At 38.0% G+C, this 27,536-nt stretch overlaps 6 protein-coding genes and 2 long non-coding RNA genes across 13 annotated transcripts; 5 read left to right on the top strand and 3 right to left on the bottom strand.

Annotated features, from left to right (window-relative positions):
- The first annotated feature begins 221 nt into the window (after positions 1 to 221).
- Positions 222 to 3,087, top strand: LOC117221430 (CLIP domain-containing serine protease B10). The gene is made up of 5 exons (XM_033472388.2): positions 222 to 868; positions 965 to 1,140; positions 1,708 to 2,005; positions 2,224 to 2,495; positions 2,571 to 3,087. The coding sequence occupies exons 1-5, from the start codon at positions 787 to 789 to the stop codon at positions 2,916 to 2,918; spliced, it is 1,176 nt and encodes a 391-aa protein (XP_033328279.2). The 5' UTR covers positions 222 to 786; the 3' UTR covers positions 2,919 to 3,087.
- On the bottom strand, positions 3,079 to 6,588 carry LOC117221399 (protein FAM161A). The gene is made up of 9 exons (XM_033472332.2): positions 6,449 to 6,588; positions 5,673 to 6,229; positions 5,399 to 5,605; positions 5,164 to 5,328; positions 4,565 to 4,786; positions 4,219 to 4,482; positions 3,985 to 4,107; positions 3,740 to 3,884; positions 3,079 to 3,664 (listed from the first exon to the last, which is right to left on the bottom strand). The coding sequence occupies exons 2-9, from the start codon at positions 6,224 to 6,226 to the stop codon at positions 3,218 to 3,220; spliced, it is 2,127 nt and encodes a 708-aa protein (XP_033328223.2). The 5' UTR covers positions 6,227 to 6,229; positions 6,449 to 6,588; the 3' UTR covers positions 3,079 to 3,217.
- Coq6 (ubiquinone biosynthesis protein COQ6, mitochondrial) lies at positions 6,475 to 13,590 on the top strand. 3 transcript variants are annotated; one of them, XM_033472343.2, is made up of 9 exons: positions 6,475 to 6,656; positions 7,520 to 7,671; positions 7,775 to 7,965; positions 8,059 to 8,298; positions 12,337 to 12,444; positions 12,512 to 12,574; positions 12,650 to 12,960; positions 13,044 to 13,326; positions 13,408 to 13,590. In XM_033472343.2, the coding sequence occupies exons 1-9, from the start codon at positions 6,490 to 6,492 to the stop codon at positions 13,450 to 13,452; spliced, it is 1,560 nt and encodes a 519-aa protein (XP_033328234.2). In that variant the 5' UTR covers positions 6,475 to 6,489; the 3' UTR covers positions 13,453 to 13,590. The 3 variants fall into 3 exon arrangements, with proteins under 3 accessions (XP_033328234.2, XP_033328232.2, XP_033328233.2); XM_033472341.2 differs by lacking the exon at positions 6,475 to 6,656 and adding an exon at positions 6,695 to 6,793; XM_033472342.2 differs by lacking the exon at positions 6,475 to 6,656 and adding an exon at positions 6,862 to 6,908.
- Positions 6,795 to 11,667, bottom strand: pyx (transient receptor potential channel pyrexia). The gene is made up of 7 exons (XM_033472326.2): positions 11,584 to 11,667; positions 11,377 to 11,503; positions 11,015 to 11,313; positions 10,776 to 10,931; positions 10,431 to 10,716; positions 9,970 to 10,347; positions 6,795 to 9,893 (listed from the first exon to the last, which is right to left on the bottom strand). Exons 2-7 carry the CDS (start codon positions 11,485 to 11,487, stop codon positions 8,346 to 8,348), a joined length of 2,778 nt encoding a protein of 925 aa, XP_033328217.1. The 5' UTR covers positions 11,488 to 11,503; positions 11,584 to 11,667; the 3' UTR covers positions 6,795 to 8,345.
- A 139-nt stretch (positions 13,591 to 13,729) lies between the features above and the next one.
- Positions 13,730 to 16,398, top strand: Adck1 (aarF domain containing kinase 1). Its single transcript, XM_033472339.2, has 2 exons — positions 13,730 to 14,174; positions 14,260 to 16,398. The coding sequence occupies exon 2, from the start codon at positions 14,315 to 14,317 to the stop codon at positions 15,881 to 15,883; it is 1,569 nt and encodes a 522-aa protein (XP_033328230.1). The 5' UTR covers positions 13,730 to 14,174; positions 14,260 to 14,314; the 3' UTR covers positions 15,884 to 16,398.
- Positions 16,399 to 17,006: 608 nt separating this feature from the next.
- On the bottom strand, positions 17,007 to 18,343 carry LOC117221416 (uncharacterized). Its single transcript, XR_013035359.1, has 2 exons — positions 17,486 to 18,343; positions 17,007 to 17,413 (listed from the first exon to the last, which is right to left on the bottom strand). It is a non-coding gene; the product is annotated as an uncharacterized LOC117221416 (long non-coding RNA).
- A 178-nt stretch (positions 18,344 to 18,521) lies between these two features.
- Positions 18,522 to 27,336, top strand: LOC117221415 (uncharacterized). 4 transcript variants are annotated; one of them, XR_013035353.1, is made up of 4 exons: positions 18,522 to 18,682; positions 19,443 to 20,419; positions 20,471 to 24,713; positions 24,793 to 27,336. It is a non-coding gene; the product is annotated as an uncharacterized LOC117221415 (long non-coding RNA). The 4 variants fall into 4 exon arrangements; XR_013035354.1 differs by having other exon boundaries at positions 19,443 to 23,060; positions 23,214 to 24,713; XR_004490500.2 differs by having other exon boundaries at positions 19,443 to 23,060; positions 23,133 to 24,713; positions 24,793 to 27,242.
- Positions 18,689 to 19,378, top strand: LOC117221414 (uncharacterized). The gene has a single exon (XM_033472368.2). The coding sequence runs from the start codon at positions 18,850 to 18,852 to the stop codon at positions 19,222 to 19,224; it is 375 nt and encodes a 124-aa protein (XP_033328259.1). The 5' UTR covers positions 18,689 to 18,849; the 3' UTR covers positions 19,225 to 19,378.
- Positions 27,337 to 27,536: the final 200 nt, after the last annotated feature.

Below are 27,536 nucleotides of genomic sequence, written 5' to 3'. Positions count from 1 at the left end.
GGCGTCGGAACCGGTTTCGCGAAGCAGGAAGAAGAAGAAGAAGAAGAAAACCTGCCGCGGTCGTTGCAGCGCGATCGACCCCGCGACCGCGCGATCCAACGGAGGTCAGGCGTATTTAAAATCGCATCGCGGGCATTTCCATATCGCTGGAAGAATTTTCCTGTTTCCTGCCCCCTCCCCCGGCCGCTATTCGTTTCGCACGCTCGAAAGACTCGCCGATGTCTACAGATGGCAGCAGTTAGTGCGTCAAGGACCGTCGCGCGGACCGTCCGTCCTCCGCGGAACCTGCAAATAAACGGTTTTCGAAACTGGTTTGTCCGCTTCGCACGCGGTTTGAAAAATAACTGGCCGAAGGCAAGTGCGAACGACGACGAATCCGTTCGGAACGCGACCGTCTTCGCTCTCGTCGACGCCGTCTCTGGCCGAGAACGAGATTCGATCGGATCGGTACACTATTGAAAAATCGGAGAGAGAATTACGTCGCGCTCGACGATCCTCGGAACGTCTTTCGGAAGTAGAAAGAAAGAACAAAGAACACGGATCGTACGAAGAAAAAGTAAAAGTATGAAGAATAAGCAAATAGGGGTGAAGAGTGGAGAGTAACGAGTAAAGAGTACACGGTAGAAGATATAGGAGTATAGAGTACGAAGCGAAGAATAAAAGGAAGGAGCTCGGTGGAAGAAGGAGGGACGGAGAAGGAAGGGGGAAAAAGGAAGGAGGAAAGAGTAAAGTGGAAAGAGCAAAAGAATAAAGAGTAGAGAGTACAGAGGAAAAAGTAAAGAGGAAATGTACATACACCGCGCAAGCATGACTCGCTGTATTCTTCTTCCTGTACTCGTGATTCTTTTCCTGCACAGGTCCATCGCACGTGAGTAAAATCGCACGTAAGAGCGCGTAACGCGTTTTGAATTTCTTCCGAAGAATTAACTCTTATCGCGTATAATATCGTGTTTCTTTCGAACAGAAGAACGATGCAACACGCCCGAGAACAGAGCCGGCTTGTGCATCAACGTGCGGAATTGTCCGCGAATCGTTCAACTTTTGCAACAGAAGCCCTTGACCAAAGAGGCTCTGAACTACGTGCGAAGCTTGCAATGCGACTTCGAGGGAAGAGATCCGAAAGTTTGCTGCGAACAGCAGGTGAGTAAGCGAGTATGCGACGATGTATACGGCCGGGCAAAAGAGTATCGCACGAAAAACCGATCTGTCGAGATCGTTCGGAATGCGCGAGACAAATCGTTTCCACGTCGGAATACGGGATAATCGGTCGGCGATCGCGTCGATTTTGTCGCGCTATCGATCGCACGGCATTTCGGATCGATTCGCGAAGTTTGTCGCACTTGAAATTTACCCTTGAAATTGAAGGAAACGTGCCGCCGACTTTGAGAACGTTGGATCAACGGGTGGTCGAACGGAAAACAAAAATGGCGTCGATTTCGGTAGCGAGAACCTCTACGGCAGATCGACGCGAGCTTCGAAAAGGGGAACAGAAAACTTGTGCTAATTTTTCTTTTAAATTTTTCAATAATTTAAAAATATGAAATTCTTACGCGAATCGAGGAAGAAAACAGTTTTCAAGGTTAAATTGTAACAAATGAAACTATCGTAACGATGCGTGTGCACACGATATGTGGTAGTTAATGGCGTCGCGCGACGCGGTCGCCGTAAGGAAATTACGATGAGTAATAGGAAATAAAATGGTTTCAGGTTCCGGTGGTGCCGGAAATCACGACGAAAAGTCCGACCTCGTCGACCGCGAACGTGCCGGATCCTCCGAACGTATCGAACCACCCGAACTTGGCGATGATAAACCAAGACTTCTGCGGTCCGGCAACCACGCCGAAGATTTTTGGCGGAAACAAAACCGGCGTACTCGAATTTCCGTGGATGGCGTTGCTGGCTTATGAATCCGGCAGCGCAGTTCCGGAATTCAAATGCGGAGGATCGCTGATCAACATGCGATACGTGCTAACCGCTGCTCACTGCGTTACAAGACTACCCTCTGGTAACCGGAATTCGATCACTGCAAACGGATAATAATAGCAACGAATAATATTGATATAATAAAAGAAATAATATAATAAAATATATATATATATATATATATATATATATATATATATATATATATATACATATATAATAAAATATAATAAAAAATTTCGATACTATTATACTACTGTACGTAAACCGTTACAATAGAACGATATGTGTTCTCTTCAGGTACAAGACTCATCGGTGTTCGAATAGGAGAACACGATTTGTCCACGGAACGGGACTGCGACAAGGACGAGGACGGACTCGAGTCGGTCTGCGCGGAGAGATACCAAGACTTTGGCTTGGAGAGCGTGCATTTTCATCCCGATTACATGCCGAGGACGGCGCAGAACGACATCGCGTTGCTGCGATTGAACGGAGACGCCGATTTCAGGCCGAAGAACGTGAGGCCGATCTGCTTGCCGGTCGGCTTCAACTCCACTCTGCCTCGGAAAAAGGTGAGCCGTTTCGGTACCGTTCGAAGACCATACGCACACCTTCGTGACCATACGTTTTCGACGTTCCGCCGACAGGTAATAGTGACCGGTTGGGGCACGACGGAGACCGGCATGCGCAGTCAGGCCCTGCTGCAGGTGAAGCTAACGGTCGTCGGCACCGAGGAGTGCGCGCAAGCCTACAAAGGCAGAACGCAAATTTGGCACAAGCAGCTGTGCGCGGGCGGTACCAAGACCGCGGATGCGTGCCCCGGGGATAGCGGTGGACCGCTTCAGATACCGACCATGTTGAACAACGACGTGAAATCCGTTCAGTTCGGGATCGTCAGCTTCGGCCTCCGGGGTTGCGCCGTAGAAGGAGTCCCCGGCGTCTACACCAACGTTGCCTATTACATGGACTGGATCTTGAACGTTATTCGATCTTAAACCGTTCGAATAACCTTCGACCGATCGATTACCCGATTCCGCAAAATCGTCGATGCGCCGTCATAGATATAGATGTAACTGTACCCTATGGTCGCGCCACGGTCATTCTATATTTTGACCTTTTCAAATTTTATCCTAACACGTCAATAATAAATTGCCATCGATTGAATATTCGTTTTATTGTATGAACGCGCACACTGTTGTTCGCAGCCGAGATGTATCGGTGCGTTCGGAGATGGGTGTATCGATGTCGTGCGAAATCACCGAGGAACGCGTTACGCGTGTACGATGATCGCGTATCAGCATCGATTGGAATTTACGTTGCTCTCGGTATCGGTTTGCGACGCGTTCTCGTCGCGTTCCTCGCTGAACGATCGTTGATCGTCGCGTAACCGGTCGTTCTCGTTTCGATCGTCGATCAGCTCCGCCGTCTCGTTTATAGACACTTTTAATTGGCCGCGATCTCCTCTCTTCTTCGAGAGCGAACACGGAGACTTTGTCGCCGATTTGTCGGAAGCGTGCGACGCGAACGCGTCCGACGACTTTGACGATTGGCTAGTCGACAATAACGTTCCGGAGGAACTGGTGATCGACCCAGAGTCCGGTCTTCCGCAAATATTATCGTACGCGATGTACGAATTTACGCCAACTACGCGCGATTGTTGCCTCTGTTGCTTCCTTTTCTCTTTTCGTTGCAGTAACTTCGAACCGCCCTTTTGCGGTGTTTCCATCGGTGCTTGATAAGTCTGTAACGAAACGCTCGCTAACGTTTTTCTATAACGCGGCGATCGATCATTATTCGGCTATCCCCCTATATTTACCTGAGAGTGGCGTTCGAAAAGCGTCGGTATCAGAGTCACGCGATCCAGCATCATTTCCATCTGCAGACGATGACGTTCCGCTTGTTCGCGTGCTTCGTCGCGACGTAACGAAGTCCGAATGTTAAGGTCCCTCCGATGGTCGTGCCTTGTGTTCAAAATATCTACGTATGTACTTGTAATCTTCGGGGGAGCATCTTACGTTAAACGGATGCGCGTGCGATGATCTTACTTGACGAGAGTCGTACCTTGCCGCGGCCCTCAAAGCTCTCCACGCGGGATCCCGCCCGATCAACGATTCTCTCATTCTCATTTCCTGTTCTCGACGTTTCTCCTCCATTTTCTCTTTGATTTCACGCTCCAATTTTTCTCTAAAACATAAGCGCGCTGTGTACCGAATTATTATAGATACGTAGACGCGTAGCCACGCGGACGTGCACGTGGACGATTATTAACACGGGCAGGGTGGTTCCGATAACTACCGTGACACTTGACACCTCAAGATCGCTGCCAAATTATTTCCTCGTTGCGGCAAAAGCGACATCGCGGATCTACATCGTTCTAACGGCGATGACGTAACATTGGACGATTCGACGGAATTCCTACTTCCAAAATTCTCGTTGCAACTTTCCTTTGCGCCTTTGAAATGCGTGCACGCGGACCTGACGCGTTCTCGTCTCGCCATCGACGGCGGCAAGCAAGAAGACTTCATTAATTCTGCCGCTCTCACTTTTTTCTGCAGATCCCTGAACATCCCAGACGCTTCTAATTAACTGTGCTCGAATAGGATCGTGTCGAAACGACCATTAATTTATTTATTCTATCGACCTGTAATATTCGTCCTCGAGCATACGATCGTATATATCGGTACTGAACAGATTTTTCGGCACGGGTTTAGCTTTGAATTTTCTACACGCGTTCACGCTTTTGCTACGAATTTCTGGGCTAGATCGTACCAAAAATCTCCGAGCTCGACGGTCGCATTCCAACCGAAACGGTCGCATCTGGGACATTAAATTTAAAGCACTCTCTTCGCGAATTATACGACTTCTGAAAGTAAATGCGTTAAACGTTTCTCCTTGATATTTTCTATCGACGAAACAACATAATCTCTGCAGGTTGAGCCAACAGAAAAATTCTTATTTAACACTAGAACTACCAAACCAGAGTCCTGAAACCATGGTTTCTGATCTTTTTCCTTTTACGGTTACCGAATTTATACAAATGTTTCTATGACAAATCTTTTGATAACCTTCTTTATCTAAGGATATATCCACTCTCTTGTTATTCTTCAAACATACATAAGTGGCATTTCGAGTTCGATAATTCTAACGTTAAAATAACTGGTTACGCGTCAATGTAATGTACAACGTAGCATTTCTTATCGGCTCAGCCTGTATATGTATAAAATGCAAACAGGATCAAACCGTTCTTCCTTTTCCGCTAATAACTTGTCGTAAAGCGGAATTTTAGATGTAAGCGGAATTGGTCTTATGCGACGTTTTCTACAAGGACTTTTATTAACATTCCCTAAATCTTTGGGTCGCATGTCACTTGTTTCAACTTGTTCCATGTACTTTTCTGCTTCTTCTCTGAAACAATCGACGATCAATATATATATATATTGGATAATTTAATCTTCAATATAAAATATTATGTTACCTTAAAGTAAAGCTAAACGGTTTAGGTATGGTAGGATGCCATTCTTTAGAGTTACTAGCTGGCAAGCTTCTTGTTTCTATGCTATCCATGTCGCTTTCTAATTCATCTTTACTGTACGATTCGCTCCACAATTTCCAACTATTGTCGGCCAAATGTATTTTCTCATTACACATTGTTTTAGATTCTTTATCCTTTTGTTTGTGTCTGCTGCGTGATACAGAAGCTACAGTCACGAGTAAATAAAATAAAATGGTTTCTAGCTAATTGTGCCTACCCATTTATTGGAAAATCTTGATTCTCCATAGGGCAAAGGAATCTATCGGATAGGTGAAACGTAGGACTGGTTATCCTGAACTCTTCCAAATAACACTTTTTACCGTCTAGTTTTAAATCGTTTATACCATTTTTATTCTGGGCCTTCGACTTCTGATTGTATTTCGACATCGATGAGCTTCCTACGTTTGCCTCTTCGTCATCGGCTAGCGAATTTTCCAAATTTTTCAATAACAACTTCTGTTTTCTCTTTAAATAGTCTACTTTTTGCTTAAACTGTTCGTTCGACAAATGATGAACTTGACCATAATCTGGGATACTCTCCAAAAATTCTATAAAGTTGTCCACAATTTCTCTGGGACTCGATACCTCCGATTCGCTGATAATACTATTGCCGGATGCAAAGTTTATTTTATTCACCTTATCGGGGTAGTCGTCTTTGCAATTTCTTGCAACTTTGGGACGTTCGTAAGAAGGTGTTGGTTGTCTACTATAAGGATCCACTGGAACTTTCACGCAAGAATTGTAAAACGATGTGCCTCTATGTTCTGCCATTGTCTATTAAAAAATAAAGAATAAAATACAAATTTATTTTAGCAAACTATTATTGTGTTTTATATGTACTTATATATAATATAGAAATTTAATATAGAATTAATAGAAGACATTTTTCATTTTCTTCCTGAATAAATAATTCATATAATTAAAATATGTTAAAGAGATCTTAAGCATTTAAGTTTATTTAATCATACCTGTCAGTTTGTATTTGTTACATACCTACCGATTGCGTGTTGCACCGTTGGCGGAAATATTTGAAAATGATTTATGTGAATAATAATGTACAAAGCAACATATATATTTCTAATTTATTATCGTTATGCAACATTTTCTCCAACTATATTGGAAGCTTAGTAAAGCGAATTTTACTTAAAGTCGTGTTATCGCTATGCGAAAGTAGATGCATTTGGAATTGGACGAGATCAATGTATGTAATCTTCCTGCTATTTGCATACACACATATATTCGTCACCATGGTAAATTCGAAGTCCAAAGTCCGAAGTAACGTTGTTAATACGAAAGAAATATGCAATTATTAATTCGTGCTAATAAAATATTAGTAAAGTAAATAATACTAATTTTATTTGCTTATAAACTGTTTAAGTACATTTATGTGTATGTACATATTCATTTAAAGTGCTCAAATAATGTTCGTGCATATAAAAACTCTTAAATATATGTATGTACATCCATATTATGTATATGTATATGTATCTACATTCTCGGTCATAATACCGAATCTAAACTTCGGATTAAACAACTTTTAGATACTCGTGTATGTTAGAATAATGGAACAGCTGTTAATAGAATCCGGTAGAATCTTCTGCGTATTTAACACATACAAAATATATACTAGGCTTTGGTCAAAAAATATAATTACGCTTACGCATTACACTTCATATCAAGTTCATCGTCAATCCCTTATTGCCTGTACATTCATATTATACATATGCAGGTTTAAACCATACGTTTGCGTTCCAGTTCATCGAATGAGAAAGGAAACAAAAAAACAGCAGTTTCATTCTACATATGTACATGTAAATTAACCAGATCATTAATCACCCCATACGAACAGAGAAAGTCTTATCTTGCATGTGCACCACGGTGTATTGTTTTTATACCGTGGTATATACAATATGTATGGGCAACTGCATTAAGTAATGTAACGTACATATGTACATATGTGTATATATGCAGGGGCAGATTTATGTTTGTACATATGTGTCGCATAAAATACAAAATATTAAACATAAAAATGGCGGCTTTGATAAACAAGTTTTCGTATTGTAGAAGTTTACTATCAATTCCGAAAAGATCTGTCATCCCTAATGCATCGGTAATTGCATCGAAATATTCGTGTGCAAATCTACAAGATGAAGAATATTACGATATTATTATAACTGGTGGCGGTATGGTTGGAACAACACTTGCCTGTGCATTAGGTTAGCTTTCTTTCGCCTGTTAAAATTACATACAGTATCTTGTTATTATTTAAAAGTTTATGTAAGCGTAATTGTCACAGATAATACTTTTTCTTTCTTGTAGCCAACAATAGAAAACTCGAATGTAAACACATCCTTCTGTTAGAAAGTAGCAACAAATCTGAATATAAATCGCAGGAACATTATTCCAATCGTGTGGTTGCTCTAAACCAACAAACACGTACCTTACTATCGAGTATAGGATCATGGCAGCACATAGAAGCAGTACGATATTGCCCGGTGCGAAAAATGCAGGTATCGTATACTATAAGTTATACTATAGCATAAAAGATTTTAATATTTTTAAGGCAATAATAAAGATCGCATTAAATCTGACATTTTTAGTAGGTATGGGATGCCTGTTCGGATGCTATGATCGAATTCAATGAAGATCATCTATCGGAAGAAGTTGCATATATCGTGGAGAATGATTTGTTGCTACACGCGGTAAATAAGCAACTAGCTGATAAGGAGAATGTGAACGTAGTTTATGAATCTAAAGTCGAAAATATTAAATTACCTCAAATTCAAGGGGAACCTGCAAGAATACAACTGCAGAATGGAAAAAAATACAAAACTCAGTTATTGGTAAGTTAATGAAAAATTTTTAACGTATTAAATGCTACATATTTTACTCAGTTACTGTACTCTCTAACAATACTTTCTATTTTATTAGTTAAATTGTCCAAACGTGCACCAATATTGTACGAGCATCTTCTCAATTCGGTAGCTAATTCGTTGAACTGTTGTTGATTGTTATCGTTGGTCGAAGTTGTGCTGTAGAGTCTACTTAATTTTGAGTTACTGGCTTCTGTATTGCTTCTTTCTCTGTTATGTACAGACGTACTTCTAGTATTTGTATTACGATTTTTTCTACCACTTACTAAGCGATAAGTAGCCTTTACTAAGTCCCGTGGTAAACGGTTTTCACGGGGATCGTTCGGACGTATATGAAGAGCGCAATGGTGTGGCGGATGTAAAAGAAGCGCTCCTCGTCTACACGTCTTCATAATCCTGCTCGGTGCATGATCCAAAATCTTCGAAAATAACATACTTTCCAAATGCGCTACTAATTCCGCTCTACGTACTAATCTATCTAATCCGGCACATCTTCGTAATTCCTGTATATCTGATACAGCAAGGCCCATCATTAAATTCGTTAAAATTACTGTCACTAAGATGACAAAACTCAAAAGCATTAAGTGTGCCGTACCAGAATACAATATTGGTGCACTTTCATCGAAGTATACGTCTTCGAATTCTAATTCTCCAGACATCATTATAATGGTTTTCAGTAAACCAACCAAGGGATTAGCAAACGATTTATAATTTTTATGTAATACGCTAAAACCTAATGAAAAACCAATTATAAGGCACATATAAGCACCAAGGAATTTAAAGAAATTAATCGAGACTTGGGTAAACATTTGTATATAAAGGCCAAACATTGGAAATCTCCCAACCACCATCATTAACTCTAGCCAAATTAGAAGTATACCTAAAGCTGCTACATGATGCTGCCAATGAAAAATTGGCTCGATCAATATTATGCTCGATATGAAAATAACGCTCCATTGGAGCCAGTTTTCCCATCCTTTGGCATAACACCATAAACCGTGAGCCATTTGAAAGAATTCTTTACCGGCAAGAGTTATAGTAAATATCAATACCGGCCAAAAAAGTACTGTCCTGAGGTTTTTTATGTTCCAGAAGTATGTAACTGCAATGTATGCAGTGAAAAATGCAACGAAAATGGAATGAAATATCAAACTGATCAAGAAAAATTTACGAATTCTTAACCATTTTAAATAGAGGAAACTTTCGCATAACGGATGTTTTAATACATGTCTTTGTCCAACTTCTACAAGGCACAACATTAAATCCATTTCCCCTCTGCCACCTGGTACCAGAGGTCTAAAGTCTAATCTTAATTCACAATCGACATCGCCTAATTCATGATCGTGTAAAGAAATCGCTTGATCCAAGCGTGAGATAAATCGTGGCAATACATCGGGCGTTCTGCGTACAATAAAACTCAATGCAGAAATACCACCTTTCGTTCTGGCGGTAACGTCTGCTCCTTTCGACAATAACATCATCACAGTTGACGAACTTTCGTTCAGAGCAGCGATATGTAACGGTGTGTAGCCAAATTTGTCCGACGTGTTGATCAAAGCACCAGCCTTTCGAAACAAAAATTCACCTGGTTAAAAATGTATTATACGTTTTTCACGGAATTTTTGAAATCGGTAAATTCACCTGCATCAAAATTCTGACCAATTCCATCCCTCTGGTAGCTTTTGCAACAGCAGCGTGCAGTGGAGTACGTCCGTCGTTATCTTCTGTATTGACATTCGCACCAGCATTTAAAAGCACGTCCAAAGTTTCTGCCGATTGGGACAAAGCTGCCAAGTGCAGCGGTGTTTGACCTCGTGAATTTTTTACCTCGCAGGTTGCACCAACTTCTAGCAATAATTTTGTGCATTCTGCACTGCCTTCTTCTGCCGCTAAATGCAAAGGAGTCGATCGCGTAGAACTAAACTGCACCCTAACGTCTGCACCATATTTTAACAATAACGCTGTACATGTAACAGAACCCAGTCCTGCTGCTACATGTAACGGTGTTTCCGTATAAACCTGTAGAAACAATTAGACATGTAAATTGAGAAATATTGAAATCAAAGTGCATTAAATGTATTTTAACGCTTGATTACAAATACCTGTGGAGTATTAGGGATAGCACCTGCTTGTAATAAAGCTTCGACACAGTCATCCGCGTTACTCGAAACAGCATAGTAAAGAGGACTTTTTCCTGAGAGTCCTGCATTTACTTCTGCTCCTGCTTTTATCAAACAATTGACACTAGAAATATCTCCGGTTGCAGCAGCACAATGTAAGGGTGCACACTTGTTATTAAAATCCCATTCACCTGGATTAGCACCATATTTTAATAGTTCTTCTAAAATTTTCACAGAAGCTGCACAAGCACTTAAGTGCAATGGTGTCCTGTAAAATGAATGCGCTATCATTTTTAAATTTGTTTCTATTGTCATTTAATACTGTACCTGCCGTCACAGTCTCTAGTTGAAGGATTCACGTTTTTGTTCAATAAAACTTTTACCAATTCTACATGACCCAAAAAGCAAGAGACTAAGAGATATGTGTTTGGCCAGTTCTTTAAATGCTGCGAAATATTTGCTGCTTCGTTTTCAATCACGTTTCTGTATTGAACATAATACACGATCAAATTATATTCAATGGAATTGTTACGACCGATACATCGATACGATAATAATCATTGTACCCATTTTCAGACGAAGATATGGAAATTTTCCTGGCATTGGATGTCACTACCTTGCTGTTGACATTCAAAAATTCATTTATAGTTTTATGCAACGTATCGCCGTAAAGAGTCGGGACAATAGATAGAGCATATTCTCCGTCTGGAAGATTAGAGAGAGCAGAAACGATTTCTTCTTTAGTCCATGGTTGTTCTTTTGTCATTTGTCTTTCTCTTATGTGATAGGTAATCGAATCAGAACTGTTTCCTGAACTTATACTGCTATTTCCTATATCATCCATCCAAATGCGTTCGCAGTCTTCCTGAAATAATTTACGTTCAACAAACTTATTTTGAAAGAATGTTCAAACACTATTCATACTTACGATATCGTTGACGATAATAGATGGTGTTGCCATTACATCGGTTGTTTCTTCATAAGAAGTACGTGTACTTAAAAATCTGCTTAGAAGAGGTTTTCTCTTTTGGATCGACATACCAGATCGTATAAATCTGTTTATGTTATGTTTGAAAAGATCGTAATCTTTTAGTTCTTCATTGGTGTAATATGAGAAGTAAAAATGTTTTAATACCTGCACAAGGTATAGCGACTGCTTCGAGTATGAAGTACTTAAAAACTATTTTAGCTGCCTGTATGGCTCAGAACAAGAGCACACATGTTCCTTGGTGTTTATAAAACAGAGCTGGCATATATTTAGCTCCTGCTACTTCTTGCTGCGTGCATATATGAACCAAGAGGAAGTTCCTTGATACAAGGTTTTTTTCCCCTTTAAAATTTTTTCTAGCGTTTACATCAAAAGTGCATGGATAAAATTTATATGGATTTTAAATTATATTTCACTTTTAAAGTATATGTATATGTATTCTTATAATTAACACCGTAGCGTCGGGGCCGTTATGCTGGACCGATTTGCCTTGTAATCGGACATCCGTAATCGGCAGCAGTATTTGGTATGACGCAAAAATGCGTCATCCGTAATCAGCGGTAGTTACCGATTTGATGCAATAATGAGTTATCCGACGCAAAGGTGTTAATAATAGCAGTCTTTATAATGTAGGAACAGTGTTTAAAAGTTATTTTGTTCTGAGAAGGTCAAGCGTAAAAACAAATTAAACGTGCATTCAGTACTTTTGCTCAAGTGTACCAAAGAACTGAAGTTATTTCCAGACATATTGCTAGTCTCTCTTAGCAGTTCCCCTTCCTATACGCGCAGCATAGTCGATAATTTCATAAGACATTCTAATACTTTGTTCAATCAATTCTTTTATAATAATGTAATAAATCTTTTAATAAATATTACATGTGCACTTTGCGTTCATTGCAGGTTGGCGCAGATGGTGGAAATTCACTGGTACGACAATGTATGGGTACACAATATATGAAGTGGAATTATAATCAGCTAGGTGTAGTTGCTACACTTAAATTATCAGAGGTCAGAGTTGTACTATCAAGATATTTCTGTATTCTTAAAGTCTGCAATAATTACATTTGTGTTTCAGCCAACAGAAAATATCGTTGCATGGCAGAGATTCCTTCCAACAGGCCCAATTGCATTATTACCTGTATTCTTTTACAAATTTATTATTACTAGTTAGAATGAGAATTGAATATTACACTAATTTCTACTTTTATGATAGTTAACAGATTCACTTAGTTCACTCGTATGGTCGCTACCGATGGATGAAGCAAAAAAACTTTTAAGTGTTTCTGAAGAGGAATTTGTTGATAGCATAAACGATGCTTTATGGAAATTGTATCCAAAGGATGGAATAGTTGAAAGTGGCATGCAAGCTCTGCAACAATTACTTGGAGGTTTGACTTTAGAGACGGGTGTAGTAAGACAATTACAACCATCCATATCAGCTATCGTAGAAGGATCACGTGCAGCTTTTCCTTTACAATTTGGTCATTCTGTATCATATGCTCAGATTGGAACTGCCTTGATCGGGTTTGTGAATAAACAACATCATAAATTAATAACGTTTGTCAATGAATAAATGTAGTTCTACGTAATTATAATTGAAATCTTAGGGATGCAGCGCATAGAATCCATCCATTAGCTGGTCAAGGTGTTAACTTGGGTTTCGGTGATATAATAGTCCTGGTCCAACTTCTCGCAGAAGCTAATGTAAATGGAGCTAATTTAGGCGATATAATGTATTTAAGGAAATATGAAACATTGAGGCAACGATATAATGTTCCAACTATGCTTGCTATCGATGCGTTACATCGACTTTACAAAGGCACTGCAGCTCCCATTGTGCTTGCAAGAAGTTTAGGATTACAATTGACGAATGCCATTCCATTACTAAAGGTGAAACAGTAATAAAAATAAATTAAAATTTAATTAATTTTCTTTGTTCTATGTTATTTGAAGAGATGTAATTTATTTCAGAAAGCCCTGATACAACATGCATCTGGTCAAGCAGTAAGTCAATAATGTTTGAAAAGTTGATTATAAACGTTAACATAATTTACTTATTTGATCCGATAGTGTAAATATACATTTATAATATATTAGTGATATACATTTGAAATATGAACATACAGCATTAAATAAAAATAAAAAAAAAACGAATATACATTCTTTAAAGTTTTATTGCACTTTCAATTTCAAATAATTATATTTTCGCAAATATTTTACTTTTAAAGTTTTATGTTAAGTAAAATATTTCTTTTCTGGCTTATCAATAAAAAAACAATGGATTTTGAAACTATCAATAATTTACGTCGCATTTGATATGTTGTACGTAATGACATAATAAAAAACCTCAGACTGCATAAAAAAATTGAATAAGTTTTATGGAAATTTGTTGTCGTACCACGTGTGCACAGAACAACGGTGCATGAATGGATACAGGTTATCATGTCACTTTTGCGTAAGAAACAAATTTATAACAAATATATAGTGAAGTGATTTGTACATTTTTAAAGAAAAGAAGCTAAAAAAGTAAATTACGTTATAAAGAAGAATTTTTAATATCAAATTTCGTTCTACTTTTGTTATGTAAATAGTTTAGGTTATTACACGACCTTTGAAGTTTATGAATAATTTTTGAATCAGATAACTCAAATTTGTTACATAACTTTATGTTCTTAATTAATTTTATGTTAAGAAGAACGGTTTATCAAGAAAAAGAGAGTTTCTGCTTTGTTTTTGAGGTAAGCTTAGAAAGCGACAAGAGATGTATTTAAATGACATGTATGTCAAAATTATAGTGTTATTATTAATAATATTTCATTTCAGACTGAGCAAAAAAATTATCGCAAAATCTTGTTATTTTATTTACAATTGACTGACAATGTTTATCTCTAGAAGGTTGTTAAAAACAGCAACATTTGGAATCATTGGATTCGGTACACTGGCCTCGCTGAGAGCTAATGAATACGATATAGGATCTATAGGTATCGTAAGACTTGGGCGAGCTGCAGCCAAAGTGTTCATAATAGGTAGACATTATAGGAATGAATTATACGCAAGCGAATTGCCCAACAATAGTCCAGAATATTTGGATTTAAAATCAAGAGTACACAAATTCGGAGCAGAGAAACTTTTAGAGCTCTGCTGTGAAAACAAAGGTGTTTATATAAAAGTAGGTCAACATATCGGAGCATTAGATTACTTACTACCAGCAGAGTATGTTAGAACTATGCGAGTACTGCATAGTTCTGCGCCACAGTCGTCTTTCAAAGATATATTAACTGTGATCAAAGAAGACTTCAAGAAAGATCCTTACGAAATATTTGAAAGTATCGATCCTGAACCATTGGGATCAGCTAGTTTAGCGCAAGTTCACAAAGCTGTATTGAAGGATGGCAGCATTGTTGCCGTTAAAATTCAACATCGGTCTGTTAAAACAAATTCTTACGTGGATATAAAAACCATGTCCCTTTTAGTGAGGATTACGTCGTTAGTTTTTCCTGACTTCAAATTCGATTGGCTCGTGGATGAAACGAAAAAGAACATTCCTAGAGAATTAGACTTCTTGCAAGAAGGGAGGAATGCTGAGAAAGTTCAAAGCATATTTTCGCATTACAATTGGTTGAAAATACCAAAAATCTATTGGGATATTTCGTCGCATCGTGTTTTAACGATGGAGTTCGTAGACGGTGGTCAAGTCAATGATTTAAAATATATTCAAAATAATAAGTTGAATGCGTACGAAGTTAGTAGCAAATTAGGACGACTGTATAGTCATATGATATTTATCGTGGGATTTGTACATTCTGATCCCCATCCTGGCAACATTTTGGTACGAAAAAAAGATAACGAAGCAGAAATAGTTCTCTTGGATCATGGATTGTATGCGAATCTTTCCAATGAATTTCGATGGGAATATTCTAAACTATGGTTAGCAATCTTTGACAGAGACAAAAGTGCGATGCAAATACATTGCGCCAGGTTGGGTGTTTCAGATTTATACGGACTACTGGCTTGTATGGTATCGGGTAGATCTTGGAATGCAATTATGGCGGGTATTCAGAAAACTAAATACAATGTTAACGAGAAGTTGGAATTTCAAAAAGGAATACAACAATTCTTACCAGAAATTAGTAGCGTACTTCAAAAAGTGAATAGACAAATATTGTTAATTTTCAAAACAAACGATCTTTTACGTTCTATCGAATATTCCTTGAATACAGGGTCTAGAATGTTTGGAATGATGGAAATGTCGAAATGTTGTATATACTCTGTTTATGGAGAACAACTGAAATTGTGCACGAATCCATGGATAAGATGGAAACTTTTCGTATCAAAACAATGGTCGTTATTTAAATTATCATTATATTATATATATCTAGGAGCATTAAATTTTAATATAAAAACCTCCACAGAATCATTTATGAATAACAGCTATTACTCTTTTTAAAAAAGATATTATTTTAGAATAATCTAATATGTAATGTTTTGCAAGATGTAAGATAATATATAAATCTTTTTGTAAAAAAAATCTGCCTAACAATGACCATGTTACTTGGAGGTGAACTGTTTACAAATACAGTAACACTTTCTTCTTTAATTGTGTAAATTCATTGTACAACAACACAAAATAAGCGGCTCATATACATATGTATAATTAAAAAATGTACAGAATTAATTTTATTATACATAATAATATACATATAAACTAAATAACTAAATGTATACTTGGTCGTTTGTTACGTTTAATAGCAAAAAATAAATTATTTCTGTTGCGTTAATATTTTTTATAAACTATCAATGTATCTATTTTGCGTATTAATACAACGTCGACGACAAAAGTCTTAATTTAAGAAAGTATAAATCCAATAAATTGCATTATTTTTTACAGCCACGCTATGATATACTTTCTTTGATGTTCAATGTAAGCAATAAACATAAAAAATAAAGATTATATACCTAAAATATCGAAGAAAATATCTTTTCGATGAAATTTGTTTGTAATGGATATTAATATCTTTGCGAGATCGATACGTAGCGTAGCTCTTTGTTATTAATGAGTCATGCAATTCGTCAGTCGTTTATTACGTCATTATGACGTAAAAAGCAAATTCGTCATCAGCGCACAATTTAACGTAATCTGTGGCATTAATGGGAGAAGGATAAATAAAAAAAAGTTTTTATAAAAAATACAACATGTTTTATTCTTACATATATTTCGTATGCATGTTTTTATATATTATAACTTATTTTTCATAGGCTATATATTTGTATTCGATCATTATATTTTGCAAAGGTTTAACATCTTCGGTGAGGATTATTCTTTTCCTTACAAAAGAAAACAATGTACAGAAAGGAAAGCGTCCTACATGGTATATTTGCGAATTTTATTACGGTTACCTTTTCCAACGTTGCCACGTCTTGTCTGCTTCGATACATCAAATTTAATGTACATTTGTATTCTGCTGTACCTTCGTTTGCCCCTTATCTTAGTACTTATGGAGAAAATACGTACGATTCGGTATGAGATGCTCAATTTTGTTTGCAACAATAATTAATATACAAGGACTATCTTGAGTTTTGGCCTTAGTCCAAAATTTATTCGACTGTTTCATATCACATGGACATATGCATATGTAAATATTATATACGTACAATATAATCTAAGTAAAAACATGATTGTTTAGAAATTGCTTTCATAGATATTACCGTATGATTGTAATTATTACAGTTATATTTATTCAACGTCGTGGAAACGTTCGTTGGTGTAAATGATACGATATAATGTAGGTATTATTGTTACTCTTTAACTATAAGGTATATTAAGCAATAAACATAAAAAATAAAGATTATATACTTAAAATATGGAAGAAAATATCTTTTCAAAATGAAATCTGTTTGTAACGGATATTAATATCTTCGTGAGATCGATACGTAGTGTAGCTCTTAAATTCGTCATCAGCGCACAATTTAATGTAACCTGTAACATCAATGGAAGAAGGATAAATAAAAAGAAATTTTTTATAAAAAATACAACATGTTTTACTCTTACATATATATTTCGCGTATGCATGGTTTTCTATATTATAACTTATTTTTCATAGGCTATATTTGTATTCGATCATTATATTTGGCAAAGGTTTAACATCTTCGACGAGAATTATTCTTTTCCTTACAAAAGAAAACAATGTACAGAAAAGAAAGCGTCCTTCCTGGCACATTAGTGAAGTTTATACACAGTTACCTTTTCCAACGTTGCCACGTCTTGCCTGCTTTGGGACATAAAATTCTGCCGAACCTTCGTTTGCGCGTTACCTTAGTACTTATGGAGAAAATACGCATGATTCGTTATGAGATGATCAATTTTGTTCGCAACAATAATTAATATACAAGGACTATCTTGAGTTTTGGCCTTAGTCCAAAATTTATTCGACTGTTTCATATCACATGGATATATGCATATGTAAATATTGTTGTAAATCTTAGCGAAAACGTGATTGTTTAGAAATTGCCTTCATAGATATTACCGTATAATTGTAATTATTACAGTTGTATTTGTTCAACGTCGTGGAAACGTTCGTTGGTATGATGATACGATACAACGTATGTACATATTGTTAATTTTCAACTATAAGGTATATTAATTTCTGTTTCCGTAAAGCTTCACGAACGCTGAACATGCTGTAATAAAAATACATATCTATGTATTTTATACGTAGAATGCCGAAGGCTAAAAAGCTGCATCATTGATCGAAACAATGCGAAGAAATTTGGCAACGCTGCGGATTATCCGCAACGGAAAAGCATATGACATTGCTGAAGAAAGGTACAACGCCATTGGCGGTGCGGTTGACCGCGTTGCGCATTCCTACGCCGTAAATAGTTTCTGGAATTAAAGAATTTTGACAAATTTGGCAATATATAAACGAAATTTTGTATCGTAAATGTTGCATAAATATAAAAAACGCGAATGAATAAAGATAATTGTAAAAGGTAGTCGGAAATTAGCGTCGATAATAGATTTGGCGAGGAACTATTTTCTATTGATCGCGCGCAGGTATACCACTTAGTAGGACGCTTGGGGGTATATAAGGCACCCCCATCGGGCGGAGCCCTGGCATTTCCTGAGTCATCCTCGAATGGTGAAGATCGTATCTTGCTCGCAAGCTTAAAGTGATTCATTTTGTTCCTCGAGTTTACCACGGGATTTTTCTTCCGTCGTTCGACAAGAAACACGAGCCAGATACAGGTTGGTGTCCTTCTTACTTTTTCGGTAATTAGGTCAGAGTTTAAGAACGTTACAAGGCTGTTAGAGCTTTGTCCGTTCTATGGTTTCTTTTGCGAAACCAAAGTGGAAAGTTCGAGAAATCCGTTACGCTGTGCCGACGTCAGAGGAGAGGAGGAACCGGAAACATCATGGTGGCTACAAAGAGACCCCGTGAGATCGACTTCGACAAACCGAGCCACACCGAACAATTGGCCAATTGGATCAGCAGAGTTCGTTGCAAGAAGCTGTTGTGTCGTCGAAATCGAAAACGTGATCTACGCGTCGAGGCGGTGCTCACTTGCGCTCTCTCCAAGGCCGAACACGAACTGCGCAGCAAGCAGTTGTCCAGAATCTCAAAATGGCAGCAGTTCAAGAAACAGTTCCTTTATAACGGCGAAGACCCGAACGATCCGAAACCTTACGAAGAGGTTAATCCTTGGCAAGGTCCTCTGTGCCCCGAATTGAGCAGCTTGGATTCTTTCATGTCTAAATTGAGCGAAATCAAAGTCCCGTTGCAGCGATGAAGAGAAGAGACGGAATTGGACGCCCTGGCCTGAAAAACCTAGGATAGCGTTCTCTCTGCTCTACATAACTCGAAGATGACGACATCGTATCGATGGAAAATAACGCAGCGGTTACGATTAAACACATCTCGAAACCAATGTTAGGCACCGCGTTGGTGTCCTGGGATTAGAAGTCGCATCACTACCCTGGTGTATATCTGGCTGTTTTTTACTTGCAGTCTCACCGTTTGAGATGGCAATGGGACGGGCGGAGGGAGGTTGCTGTTTGCAGTGATGCTGGGAGCATACCGCAAGGGGGAACAGGAATCCCACGTTCTAGTCTCTCTACGCCTTTCTCCAGTTTGGTTTGTAATCTGTATCGGAACCAATGTATTTCTCTTTGCAGTTTTACATTTTGAAACAATACGAATATTGGAACTATTCGAATTTATCATTACTCTCAAAGAACGTTTGATCTCGGATATTTTTATTTTTTTTTTCCAGAGTTACAACGCTTTTATTCGAACAAAACCTAAAATATGAATGTATAATTTCTATAGATATATATATATATATATAAATTTAAACACATTTGTACAACACATACGTATTTAAACGGATAGATCTAGTAGTAAAAACGGGTACTGATTGTTATTTCAAAGACCATCAACAGAGACCGGGTTAGGTTTAATAAAAATTATGCAAAGCGTTAACTGACAAATTTGTACAAGGATTGTGATACAGCAGGAGAGGAATAAATGTTAACAAGAAAACTTTTTGACAACTTATTTTGTGAAACTCTTAATTCACCATTATTAATACCAGCAATCCTTTTCAGTATGGCATACACCTTACAAACTTGTATCGCACGCAAGAGATACCCGCACACATGTCGTCCAGGCTGTTGCTCGTTATCGACGACGTCAGTGGCCTGTCTATGTAACCATAAGAATGAGATCAGATGAGAGGAGTGGTGGTGAGAGAGGATTATTAGTACGGGTTGAGGAAGGGGGAAAACTGTTTGTTTCTAGAAATTTGCGCACCAAGTATCGCAGACGAGTTGCACGGCGAATCAAGTCATACAAACACCTAGCGTTCACACACTTCCATATCTCGACCAAGCATCAAGTATTCTCCCAAACGTCATCCGGCCGTGTGCTGCACAATTTTGGGGCTCACTGCGACAAAAACTGCAGCAAAACTAGAGCCTCCTTTGGTGAGCTATTCCCTTCTCTCCGTTACCACTTGTGCAAATGTATTTTCTCAGGTGCAGAAAGGTTTCCCCCTCGACGCATTGCATCGCTAAGTTATACAATGCACAAGTTATTCTGCTTATTGACAATAGAACGCGAACTCGTCGGCTAAATTGGCTAGCCCTGGAACACACCGCATATAGGTACCTCGGTTCAATTAGGCTGTAAGGGCTTCGAGGTATGGAGAGAGAGAGAGAGAGAGAGAGAGAGAAAAACGGTAATTCGTTGCATGTCTGTCGACTCGAGACGACCCAGAAACGCCAGATATGCCAGATCTTTATCGCAAGTAGCAACAATACATTTTCAATAAGAGCATGCGACTATTACGATGACGAAGGCTCGAAGTATATACGGTTTTTATGCGCGCGGTATTGGTACTGTAACATTGTTTTTTTTTTGGCTGGCATCATGCCACTAGATAATTATTTTCACAGATTCGACCATGCTGAATCGTTCCGCGAGTAAAGAGACAAGAAGATGTGTGTGTATAAAGTATGTTTTAGATCAGAGTAAGTTTCGCTAACGAGAACTATGCGGAACTCGCGCAAAAAGAAAAAGAGGTATCAGTTTGTTTTACAGTTATGTTAACTCACGAAGACACGAGCAACGTACTCGAAATGTTTTTTCCGTCGAACGTGTTTGGGAAGGAGGGGGGGGGGGGTATTTTGAGATCATTTTCTTCATCGCAGAAAACAATTCGTCTGAACTGTGTTGGAGTTTCCCGCTAATTTTGACAACGAATAGGAAAGCAAACGGCATTGTGGCAGTTATCGACAAAGTAGTACCACCTAGACGATGTTTTTATCTTAATGGAACGAAAATGGTGTGCAGCATTCGTTTTACCAAGAAGAAGCTTTTATACGTATAATCGGACATCTTGGAAAGCAGGAGAGAGAATTCGTAGTCACCCATTTTTCATTGAGTATGAACTGTGTCGAAGGTTTGGTATACGAATGGTTCAAAACGCCTCCTATATATTGGGACCACGCTATCGTCTTGCATTATAATATATTCATAACAATTTTATGAATTGCATTCTAAGTATACATACATCTATTGGTTGGGTAGTTTCTGTTCAGATGTCTTTTATACTGCAGGAATACGTGAAACATTCGTACCCTGGAAGCACAACTCTATAACTACCGGTAGAAGTGGTTTTTCTCTTACTGGAATATATCGCTGTCATGTTTTCAAAGGTACATTATGGTATGTTGAAGTAGAAGAAGGGCATGGGGGCGAAAAATATTGTATTTCAGCTAGAATGACTAAAGCACACTTGTGTGAGTCAATTTGCAATAATAAGCTGCTTACATTAGAATCTTAACTGGATGCCGATACGGTAATCGTGCCAAACATTATATGTACATACATACATACATACATACATATATATATATATATATGTGAGGAATTCGTGATATTAAAAGTAAACAGTATTCTCGATCATGTGATCCGTATGTAACAAGTTCGATAAACGAAGGTAACAATTTAATGTGCTGAACAATTCGTATTATATAAATATATTAGACTGTGTGAAGTGGGTCGGGGGTGTTTGAGGTGAGCTATGCAATTTTGTGAAAGCTGCAGGACCGAAGCTGGTACATACAAGCATCGCAGTGGATAATGTTATTGAAACGGGATTTCTCTCTTCGCATGGAACACGTCATTCGTTTTTCTGTGTAGTAGCAGCAGCAAGATATCATTCCATAATTTCAGTAATACTAAATAACGAGCAGAACTGTGTTATAATTAACAAGCATGGCACCTGCGTGAGACCCTCGCATTTCGTTTCTCATGACTGTGTTTAGAGGTATTCAAGACGGTTTGGAGATACTCGTCCAAGGAACAAGTGGGAGAAGAAAACGAGTGTGTGTTATTAAATTGCTTCTTTTTAAATTTTTGTCGTTCTAGCGCTATCTTCATAAGGTATTTTAGCTAAACCAGGTGATGCATTTTTAATATATTTTCTTAGTATGTACGGGTAGATTAGACTTATTTGTTAGAAATCACTGTATAATTATTTGTTCCATGATGAAACATGTTTGGGACGGGGAGAGGGTGGATATAAACGATTTTACCTTTTTTTTCCACAGACACGTATTAACAGGTGGACATGCGTTTAAAGTTTTGTTATAAAATCAACCAAAGCATGACACACAGAGCACGATAGCGTTAAACTCTTGAATATGCATATGATAATGTATTATTTGATCATCGAGTTAGGATAGTTTATATGCTTGAACAAGAATCGTTGAGAGACACACAGATCGTTGGATCCCTTCTGGTCTTCCCCTCGGAAAGTAGAAGAAAATATCACGTTCGAACGATACATTTTCTAAAGAGCCATTGGTCCTAGTGGAGGGCGCTTCTCAAAAAACGTGTATGTACTCCTCGGATGAACATTACTTTTACCACGTTGTTAGGAAGAAGACGGTTGCATTCGATTAGCAGTACAAAAACTATTTTCCTGTGGATCACGAATTTCATCGTTCTTCGAATACGAACATGGCAAGTCGTTAACAAAATAATAGCTTGTACTTTTAAGTGCAAAGTGTAATGCATAGACGAAAAATGATCGAACGAACATCTCCAGGCTTTCATCAGGTAATAGCCCCTAACTATAATTTTAATTAGACATTTACGATACGGAAGATACTTTTTACGTAACTATTGCAGATACATTCCTCGGGCTAAAAAAAAAAAAATTCTTTTTCTTGAGAAATCATTTACGCGCGATAAACTGTTTCTTATAAACAGGTTCGTTCTGATTCAAAGGAAATTCCTATCGTTGCTTGTGAATACGAACATGAATGCAAAACAGATGATCGATGGAAATTGTTTATTCGTGATCAAACTGCATTGACTATTATGTGAACGAATTGCGTACAAAATTCAGTCGAATAGCGTTACAAGTGCACGAAAGACCACAAAATAACATCACGACGTATCCTTACTGTCTGCCACAATGCTTGGTATCTGAAAAATGTTGTTGTTACGTAAAAACAAAAACACTATCACGGAGAATGCAGCAGCTCAAGCTTTAACATAACAAAGCCTGTATGAAAGTGTATGATGCTTTGTATGATAGTCTACCTAACATTGAATAATCTAAAAGTATTGCATTAGGAAAGTTGGTACCACTGTTTATAGATTTTCACGAGTGAGTAATTGTGTTTCGTGTCTACTTTCTCTGGACAAGTAATAGCTCTTATATAGACCGTGTCTAGAATCATATATATTGTCATTAGCTATGTATGATTTATTTGTAATGCTCTTTAAGTGTTGCATTTTATGCATTGATGGCTTTTCCTCATAAAGGTAGTTAGAATGTGCTGTAAATGTTACTTCTACAGTGTTTTTTTCTTTCCTATTAGTGGTTGACCATTGTATAATTCAAAATTAATATACACACGATATATCATCAGGTGAAGGGTGGCGCGAGCTGTGCATTAACTTCTCGAAAGTTTCGAATATTACAGAATAGTATTCTACAGCATAAAGGTATCTTCTAAGTGTTACCGAATTGGTACGATGGATTGTTCTCAGCCAGCAATAAGAATGAGTAAAATGTTTGAGAGGAAACTGTGTATGAAATTTCCAAAGTTCGTTTAAAGGACAATGGGTCAAGGAGTTGATTGTTTTATCGCAAAATGTTTCGAATTCAGCAGAAATTCTGCCATGGGCCTTTATAGGTGTGAGTTACTTTGGTATTTTTCGTGTTTGCGTCGCGGAAAAGCTAACCAAGTGTTTTAGAACCTGTTTACCGAGTATCGAGTTCGTGCGGACGAAGAGGGCGGGCGGCTGATTTACTATGGCTGCATCGAGTAATACTTACCAAGTCCGAAACAGTGGTGTTCTTCCACCCTCCGGTGATCTGTGCATGGAGTTGTGGTCTTATTGCCTTGTCCGTCATTCTATCGATAGTTGGATATACCTTCTTGGAAAGGCTCTGGAAAATGGAATTGCGATGAAACTTATTTTCTGCTGTGGTCCGATGGCGAAGCATTCGCGGTGCATTGTCCTGTGCGAAAAGGAGAGAGAGGGGCACCGACTTCAAGGCTGAATTATTAGTTTGCGTTCTTTGATGGGATTGCGAGTTACCATTGCGTCTTGTTGAACCCGAAGGCGATTCGAAGGGCCATACCTTTTCTTTTCGAGTTTTCGACAGGCATTGACACGGATGTTTTGCGGTACGATACAATGCGAAGTCTTCGATGCAGAGTTCCAGCAGAAACGCCTATTTCCCTTATAGAAAAAGTAAGAAGCTTTTCTTTCAAAACACTCTTCCAATACATTAAGCGGAGAAACGAATTAATGCGATCGTATTTGTTTTCAGATTTAATTGCTTGCTAGCATTCAATTTTCGGTGCTGCTAGTTTTCATTGAACTATCTTGAAGACGAGAAATAGATTGAACAAGAAGTTATGGAAAATTATTATTACTACAAGGGGAATAGCACTTTAAATTTACAAATTTGCAAATATTATTCAATAGCAGTATACATAATATTACAATTTTGTAAGATCGTTACGAACGCTCGCAATGCGATTACAGAGCGTAGTTATGAAAGAGTACTTGTAGAACTTTCGTGCTTGGATGCAAAATTATCATTTTCTTTTCTTTTTTTTCTTTTGGAGAATATTATGTTTGAAAGATGTAAAAGTTGTGAATGTGCAAAGAAGGGAAATTTTCGATATGGAATTTCGCGACTCGCGGAGGAAGAAATATCTGTCGGCGTAAGATTTCGAGGAATGAAGATACAGTGACAGTCGTCGCGGGACTTCGTGGGATGAAGAAGATCTAACTGTCATCGCGGGACTTCGTGGGATGAAGAAGATCTAACTGTCATAGCGGGACTTCGTGGGATGAAGATACAATAATGGTCGTCGCGGGACTTCGTGGGATGAAGAAGATCCAACTATCGTCGCGGGACTCTGAGGGTTCTGGAGAAGAAGAAGACATCGAGGGACATCGAAGGACATCGTGGGACGTCGCGGGACATAGAGGACTGGAGAAGAAGAAACCACATCGCGGGGCATCACGGGACAACGCGGGGTAAAGAAGAAAAACCTGTCTTCGTGGGATTTCGAGGGATCAAGAAGAGGAAACTATCGTCGCGGGACTTCGAGGGATGGACGAAGAATGAATTATTGCTGCGAGACTTTGGGGAATAAAGGAGGACAAACTATCACCGTGGGACTTCGAGGGATGGACGAAGACTGGACTATTGCTGCGAGACTTCGAGAAATGAAGAAGAACAAACTATCATCGTGGGACTTCGAGGGATGGGCGAAGAATGTACTATTACTGCGAGACTTCGAGAAATTAAGGATGGCAAACTATCGCCGTGGGACTTCGTGGGATAAAGAAGAATAAATTGTCGTCGTGGGACCTCGTGGGATGAAGGAGAATAAATTGCCATCGTGGGGCTTCAAGGAGCTTGATAGAGGAGACAAGTTACTATCGACGGACTTTGTGAAGAACAGCTGTTGCAAGAATTTATCAAGAGCAAAAGTACAATCGTCGTTGGATTTCGTGAAGAACGAAAGAATCATCGCGTAATTCCGTGAAGAATAGAAGAAAAACTGGTGTCGATGTATTTCGCGAAGAAGTTATAGATATTTATACCAAGATGAAGAAGAACTTGATTTTGTTCGATGTAGAAAAGAAGTTCAATTACTTCACAGAAAAAATATATCGACGTGGGAAATTTTTGAATGGTATATTTTGTCAGTAGCGAAGGGAAGAACTTTTTGCATAGAACAAAGTGGAGTGGATAAAAAGAAGTTGTTGATGGTGGACTTTGATGGAAGCAAAAGTAGAAGATCTGAGAGTTCCTATATTTAATGTGAGAAATATCTAACTATATAGATGCAAAACATTTTGGAATGGGGAAGAAAGAATTATCGACTTAATATTTGAGTGATTCGGGATAAAATTATTGACAGGATGAAAACCTAAAAGATGTAGAAGAAATTATCGATGCAGGACTTTGTGGGATGCTGAAACAGAAACGATCGGTGTGATTTTTAGTAAGATATAAAAAATAGGTTAGATATATATATTTAAGATATGTATATATAGATACAGGTATATTTAAGAATTTTGTTCTCAATGCTTACGACATTGTTTTCAATGTTTTAGACATGACGATATTAGAAAACCGTTTCAGTATTACATTTATTTTTAATTTGTCTTGTACATTAGAATGATTTTTAAAACTTGTTCATAAAAATTGTACAAAATCTATAACTGGTAAAAATTGGAAAATGACAAGTTACGGATGACACGATGGATTAAAAAGCGACGGAATTTCATTTGATTGTAACGATTGGTTTTCAGAGACAGACATAAATAAGGACCATTAACGACTAAATTGAAATGCAGTTAGAGAATGTAGCAAATTCACTGTGCGAATAGCAATGCGAATCCAAGAGGCAACTTGAAAGGTACAATTCGGGATACCGAAGCGGAACCAGCAAAGCTACTTTGAAGAGGATCAGGAAGATAACTTCGTGGGACATGGAAGATGACTTCGTGGATGACTTCGTGGGACGTGGAAGATGACTTCGTGGGACGTGGAAGATGACCGAAAGGTCACCAAAGTGTTTTTAGGCCTGCAATCTCTGAATCTTATAAACAGAAAATTTTTATTGCGGTTAATGTTAATTTCTTTTTTATTTTATTCTTATTCTAGGTTATCTATATTTTACTGTATATATGTATATAATATATTATAATATACTTGTTTTTATATTCAATAAAACATATTTCTTGCGCATGATACATATAGTTTGTTACACGTAACATACGAACATGTATTTTTCATTATGTATTACTGATTACGAAAAATTAAAATAAAATTTTAGGATTTAAAGTATATCAATATCTCTCGTCCTAAATGTTGCTAAAAACAAGACCTACGTCCTACCGAGCCCTGAACACGACTAATGTTTGTTTTATAATAATGATGAGATTGGATATATTTAAACAAAACCAGTAGATGAATGGATCTGGAACAAATCCAGGACTGATTCAAAGTTCAGATCAGCCTAAAATAATACTCTATCATGGGCACAG

This window comes from Megalopta genalis, unplaced genomic scaffold (genome assembly GCF_051020955.1).
Source record: "Megalopta genalis isolate 19385.01 unplaced genomic scaffold, iyMegGena1_principal scaffold0037, whole genome shotgun sequence".
NCBI lineage: Eukaryota > Metazoa > Arthropoda > Insecta > Hymenoptera > Halictidae > Megalopta > Megalopta genalis.
The sequence above is the reverse complement of the archived record's forward strand: the minus strand, read 5'-3'. Positions and strand labels throughout refer to the sequence as shown.

Bases quoted from the DNA above. Each gene is read 5' to 3' on its own strand.
- LOC117221430 (XM_033472388.2), top strand. From the start codon at position 787: ATGTACATACACCGCGCAAGCATGACTCGCTGTATTCTTCTTCCTGTA. The intron at 1,141-1,707 runs GTGAGTAAGCGA...AAATGGTTTCAG, and splicing joins AAGTTTGCTGCGAACAGCAG to GTTCCGGTGGTGCCGGAAAT. The intron at 2,496-2,570 runs GTGAGCCGTTTC...TTCCGCCGACAG, and splicing joins CCACTCTGCCTCGGAAAAAG to GTAATAGTGACCGGTTGGGG.
- LOC117221399 (XM_033472332.2), bottom strand. From the start codon at position 6,226: ATGGCAGAACATAGAGGCACATCGTTTTACAATTCTTGCGTGAAAGTT. The intron at 4,787-5,163 runs GTTTGATCCTGT...ATTTACTTTCAG, and splicing joins TTAGCGGAAAAGGAAGAACG to AAGTCGTATAATTCGCGAAG. The intron at 3,665-3,739 runs GTAAATATAGGG...GTTTCGTTACAG, and splicing joins TTTTCGAACGCCACTCTCAG to ACTTATCAAGCACCGATGGA.
- Coq6 (XM_033472343.2), top strand. From the start codon at position 6,490: ATGATTTATGTGAATAATAATGTACAAAGCAACATATATATTTCTAAT. The intron at 12,575-12,649 runs GTATTCTTTTAC...CTTTTATGATAG, and splicing joins GCCCAATTGCATTATTACCT to TTAACAGATTCACTTAGTTC. The intron at 13,327-13,407 runs GTGAAACAGTAA...AATTTATTTCAG, and splicing joins ATGCCATTCCATTACTAAAG to AAAGCCCTGATACAACATGC.
- pyx (XM_033472326.2), bottom strand. From the start codon at position 11,487: ATGTCGATCCAAAAGAGAAAACCTCTTCTAAGCAGATTTTTAAGTACA. The intron at 11,314-11,376 runs GTAAGTATGAAT...AAATTATTTCAG, and splicing joins CTATTATCGTCAACGATATC to GAAGACTGCGAACGCATTTG. The intron at 9,894-9,969 runs GTGAATTTACCG...TTGTTTCGAAAG, and splicing joins TGGTCAGAATTTTGATGCAG to GCTGGTGCTTTGATCAACAC.
- Adck1 (XM_033472339.2), top strand. From the start codon at position 14,315: ATGTTTATCTCTAGAAGGTTGTTAAAAACAGCAACATTTGGAATCATT.
- LOC117221414 (XM_033472368.2), top strand. From the start codon at position 18,850: ATGGTGGCTACAAAGAGACCCCGTGAGATCGACTTCGACAAACCGAGC.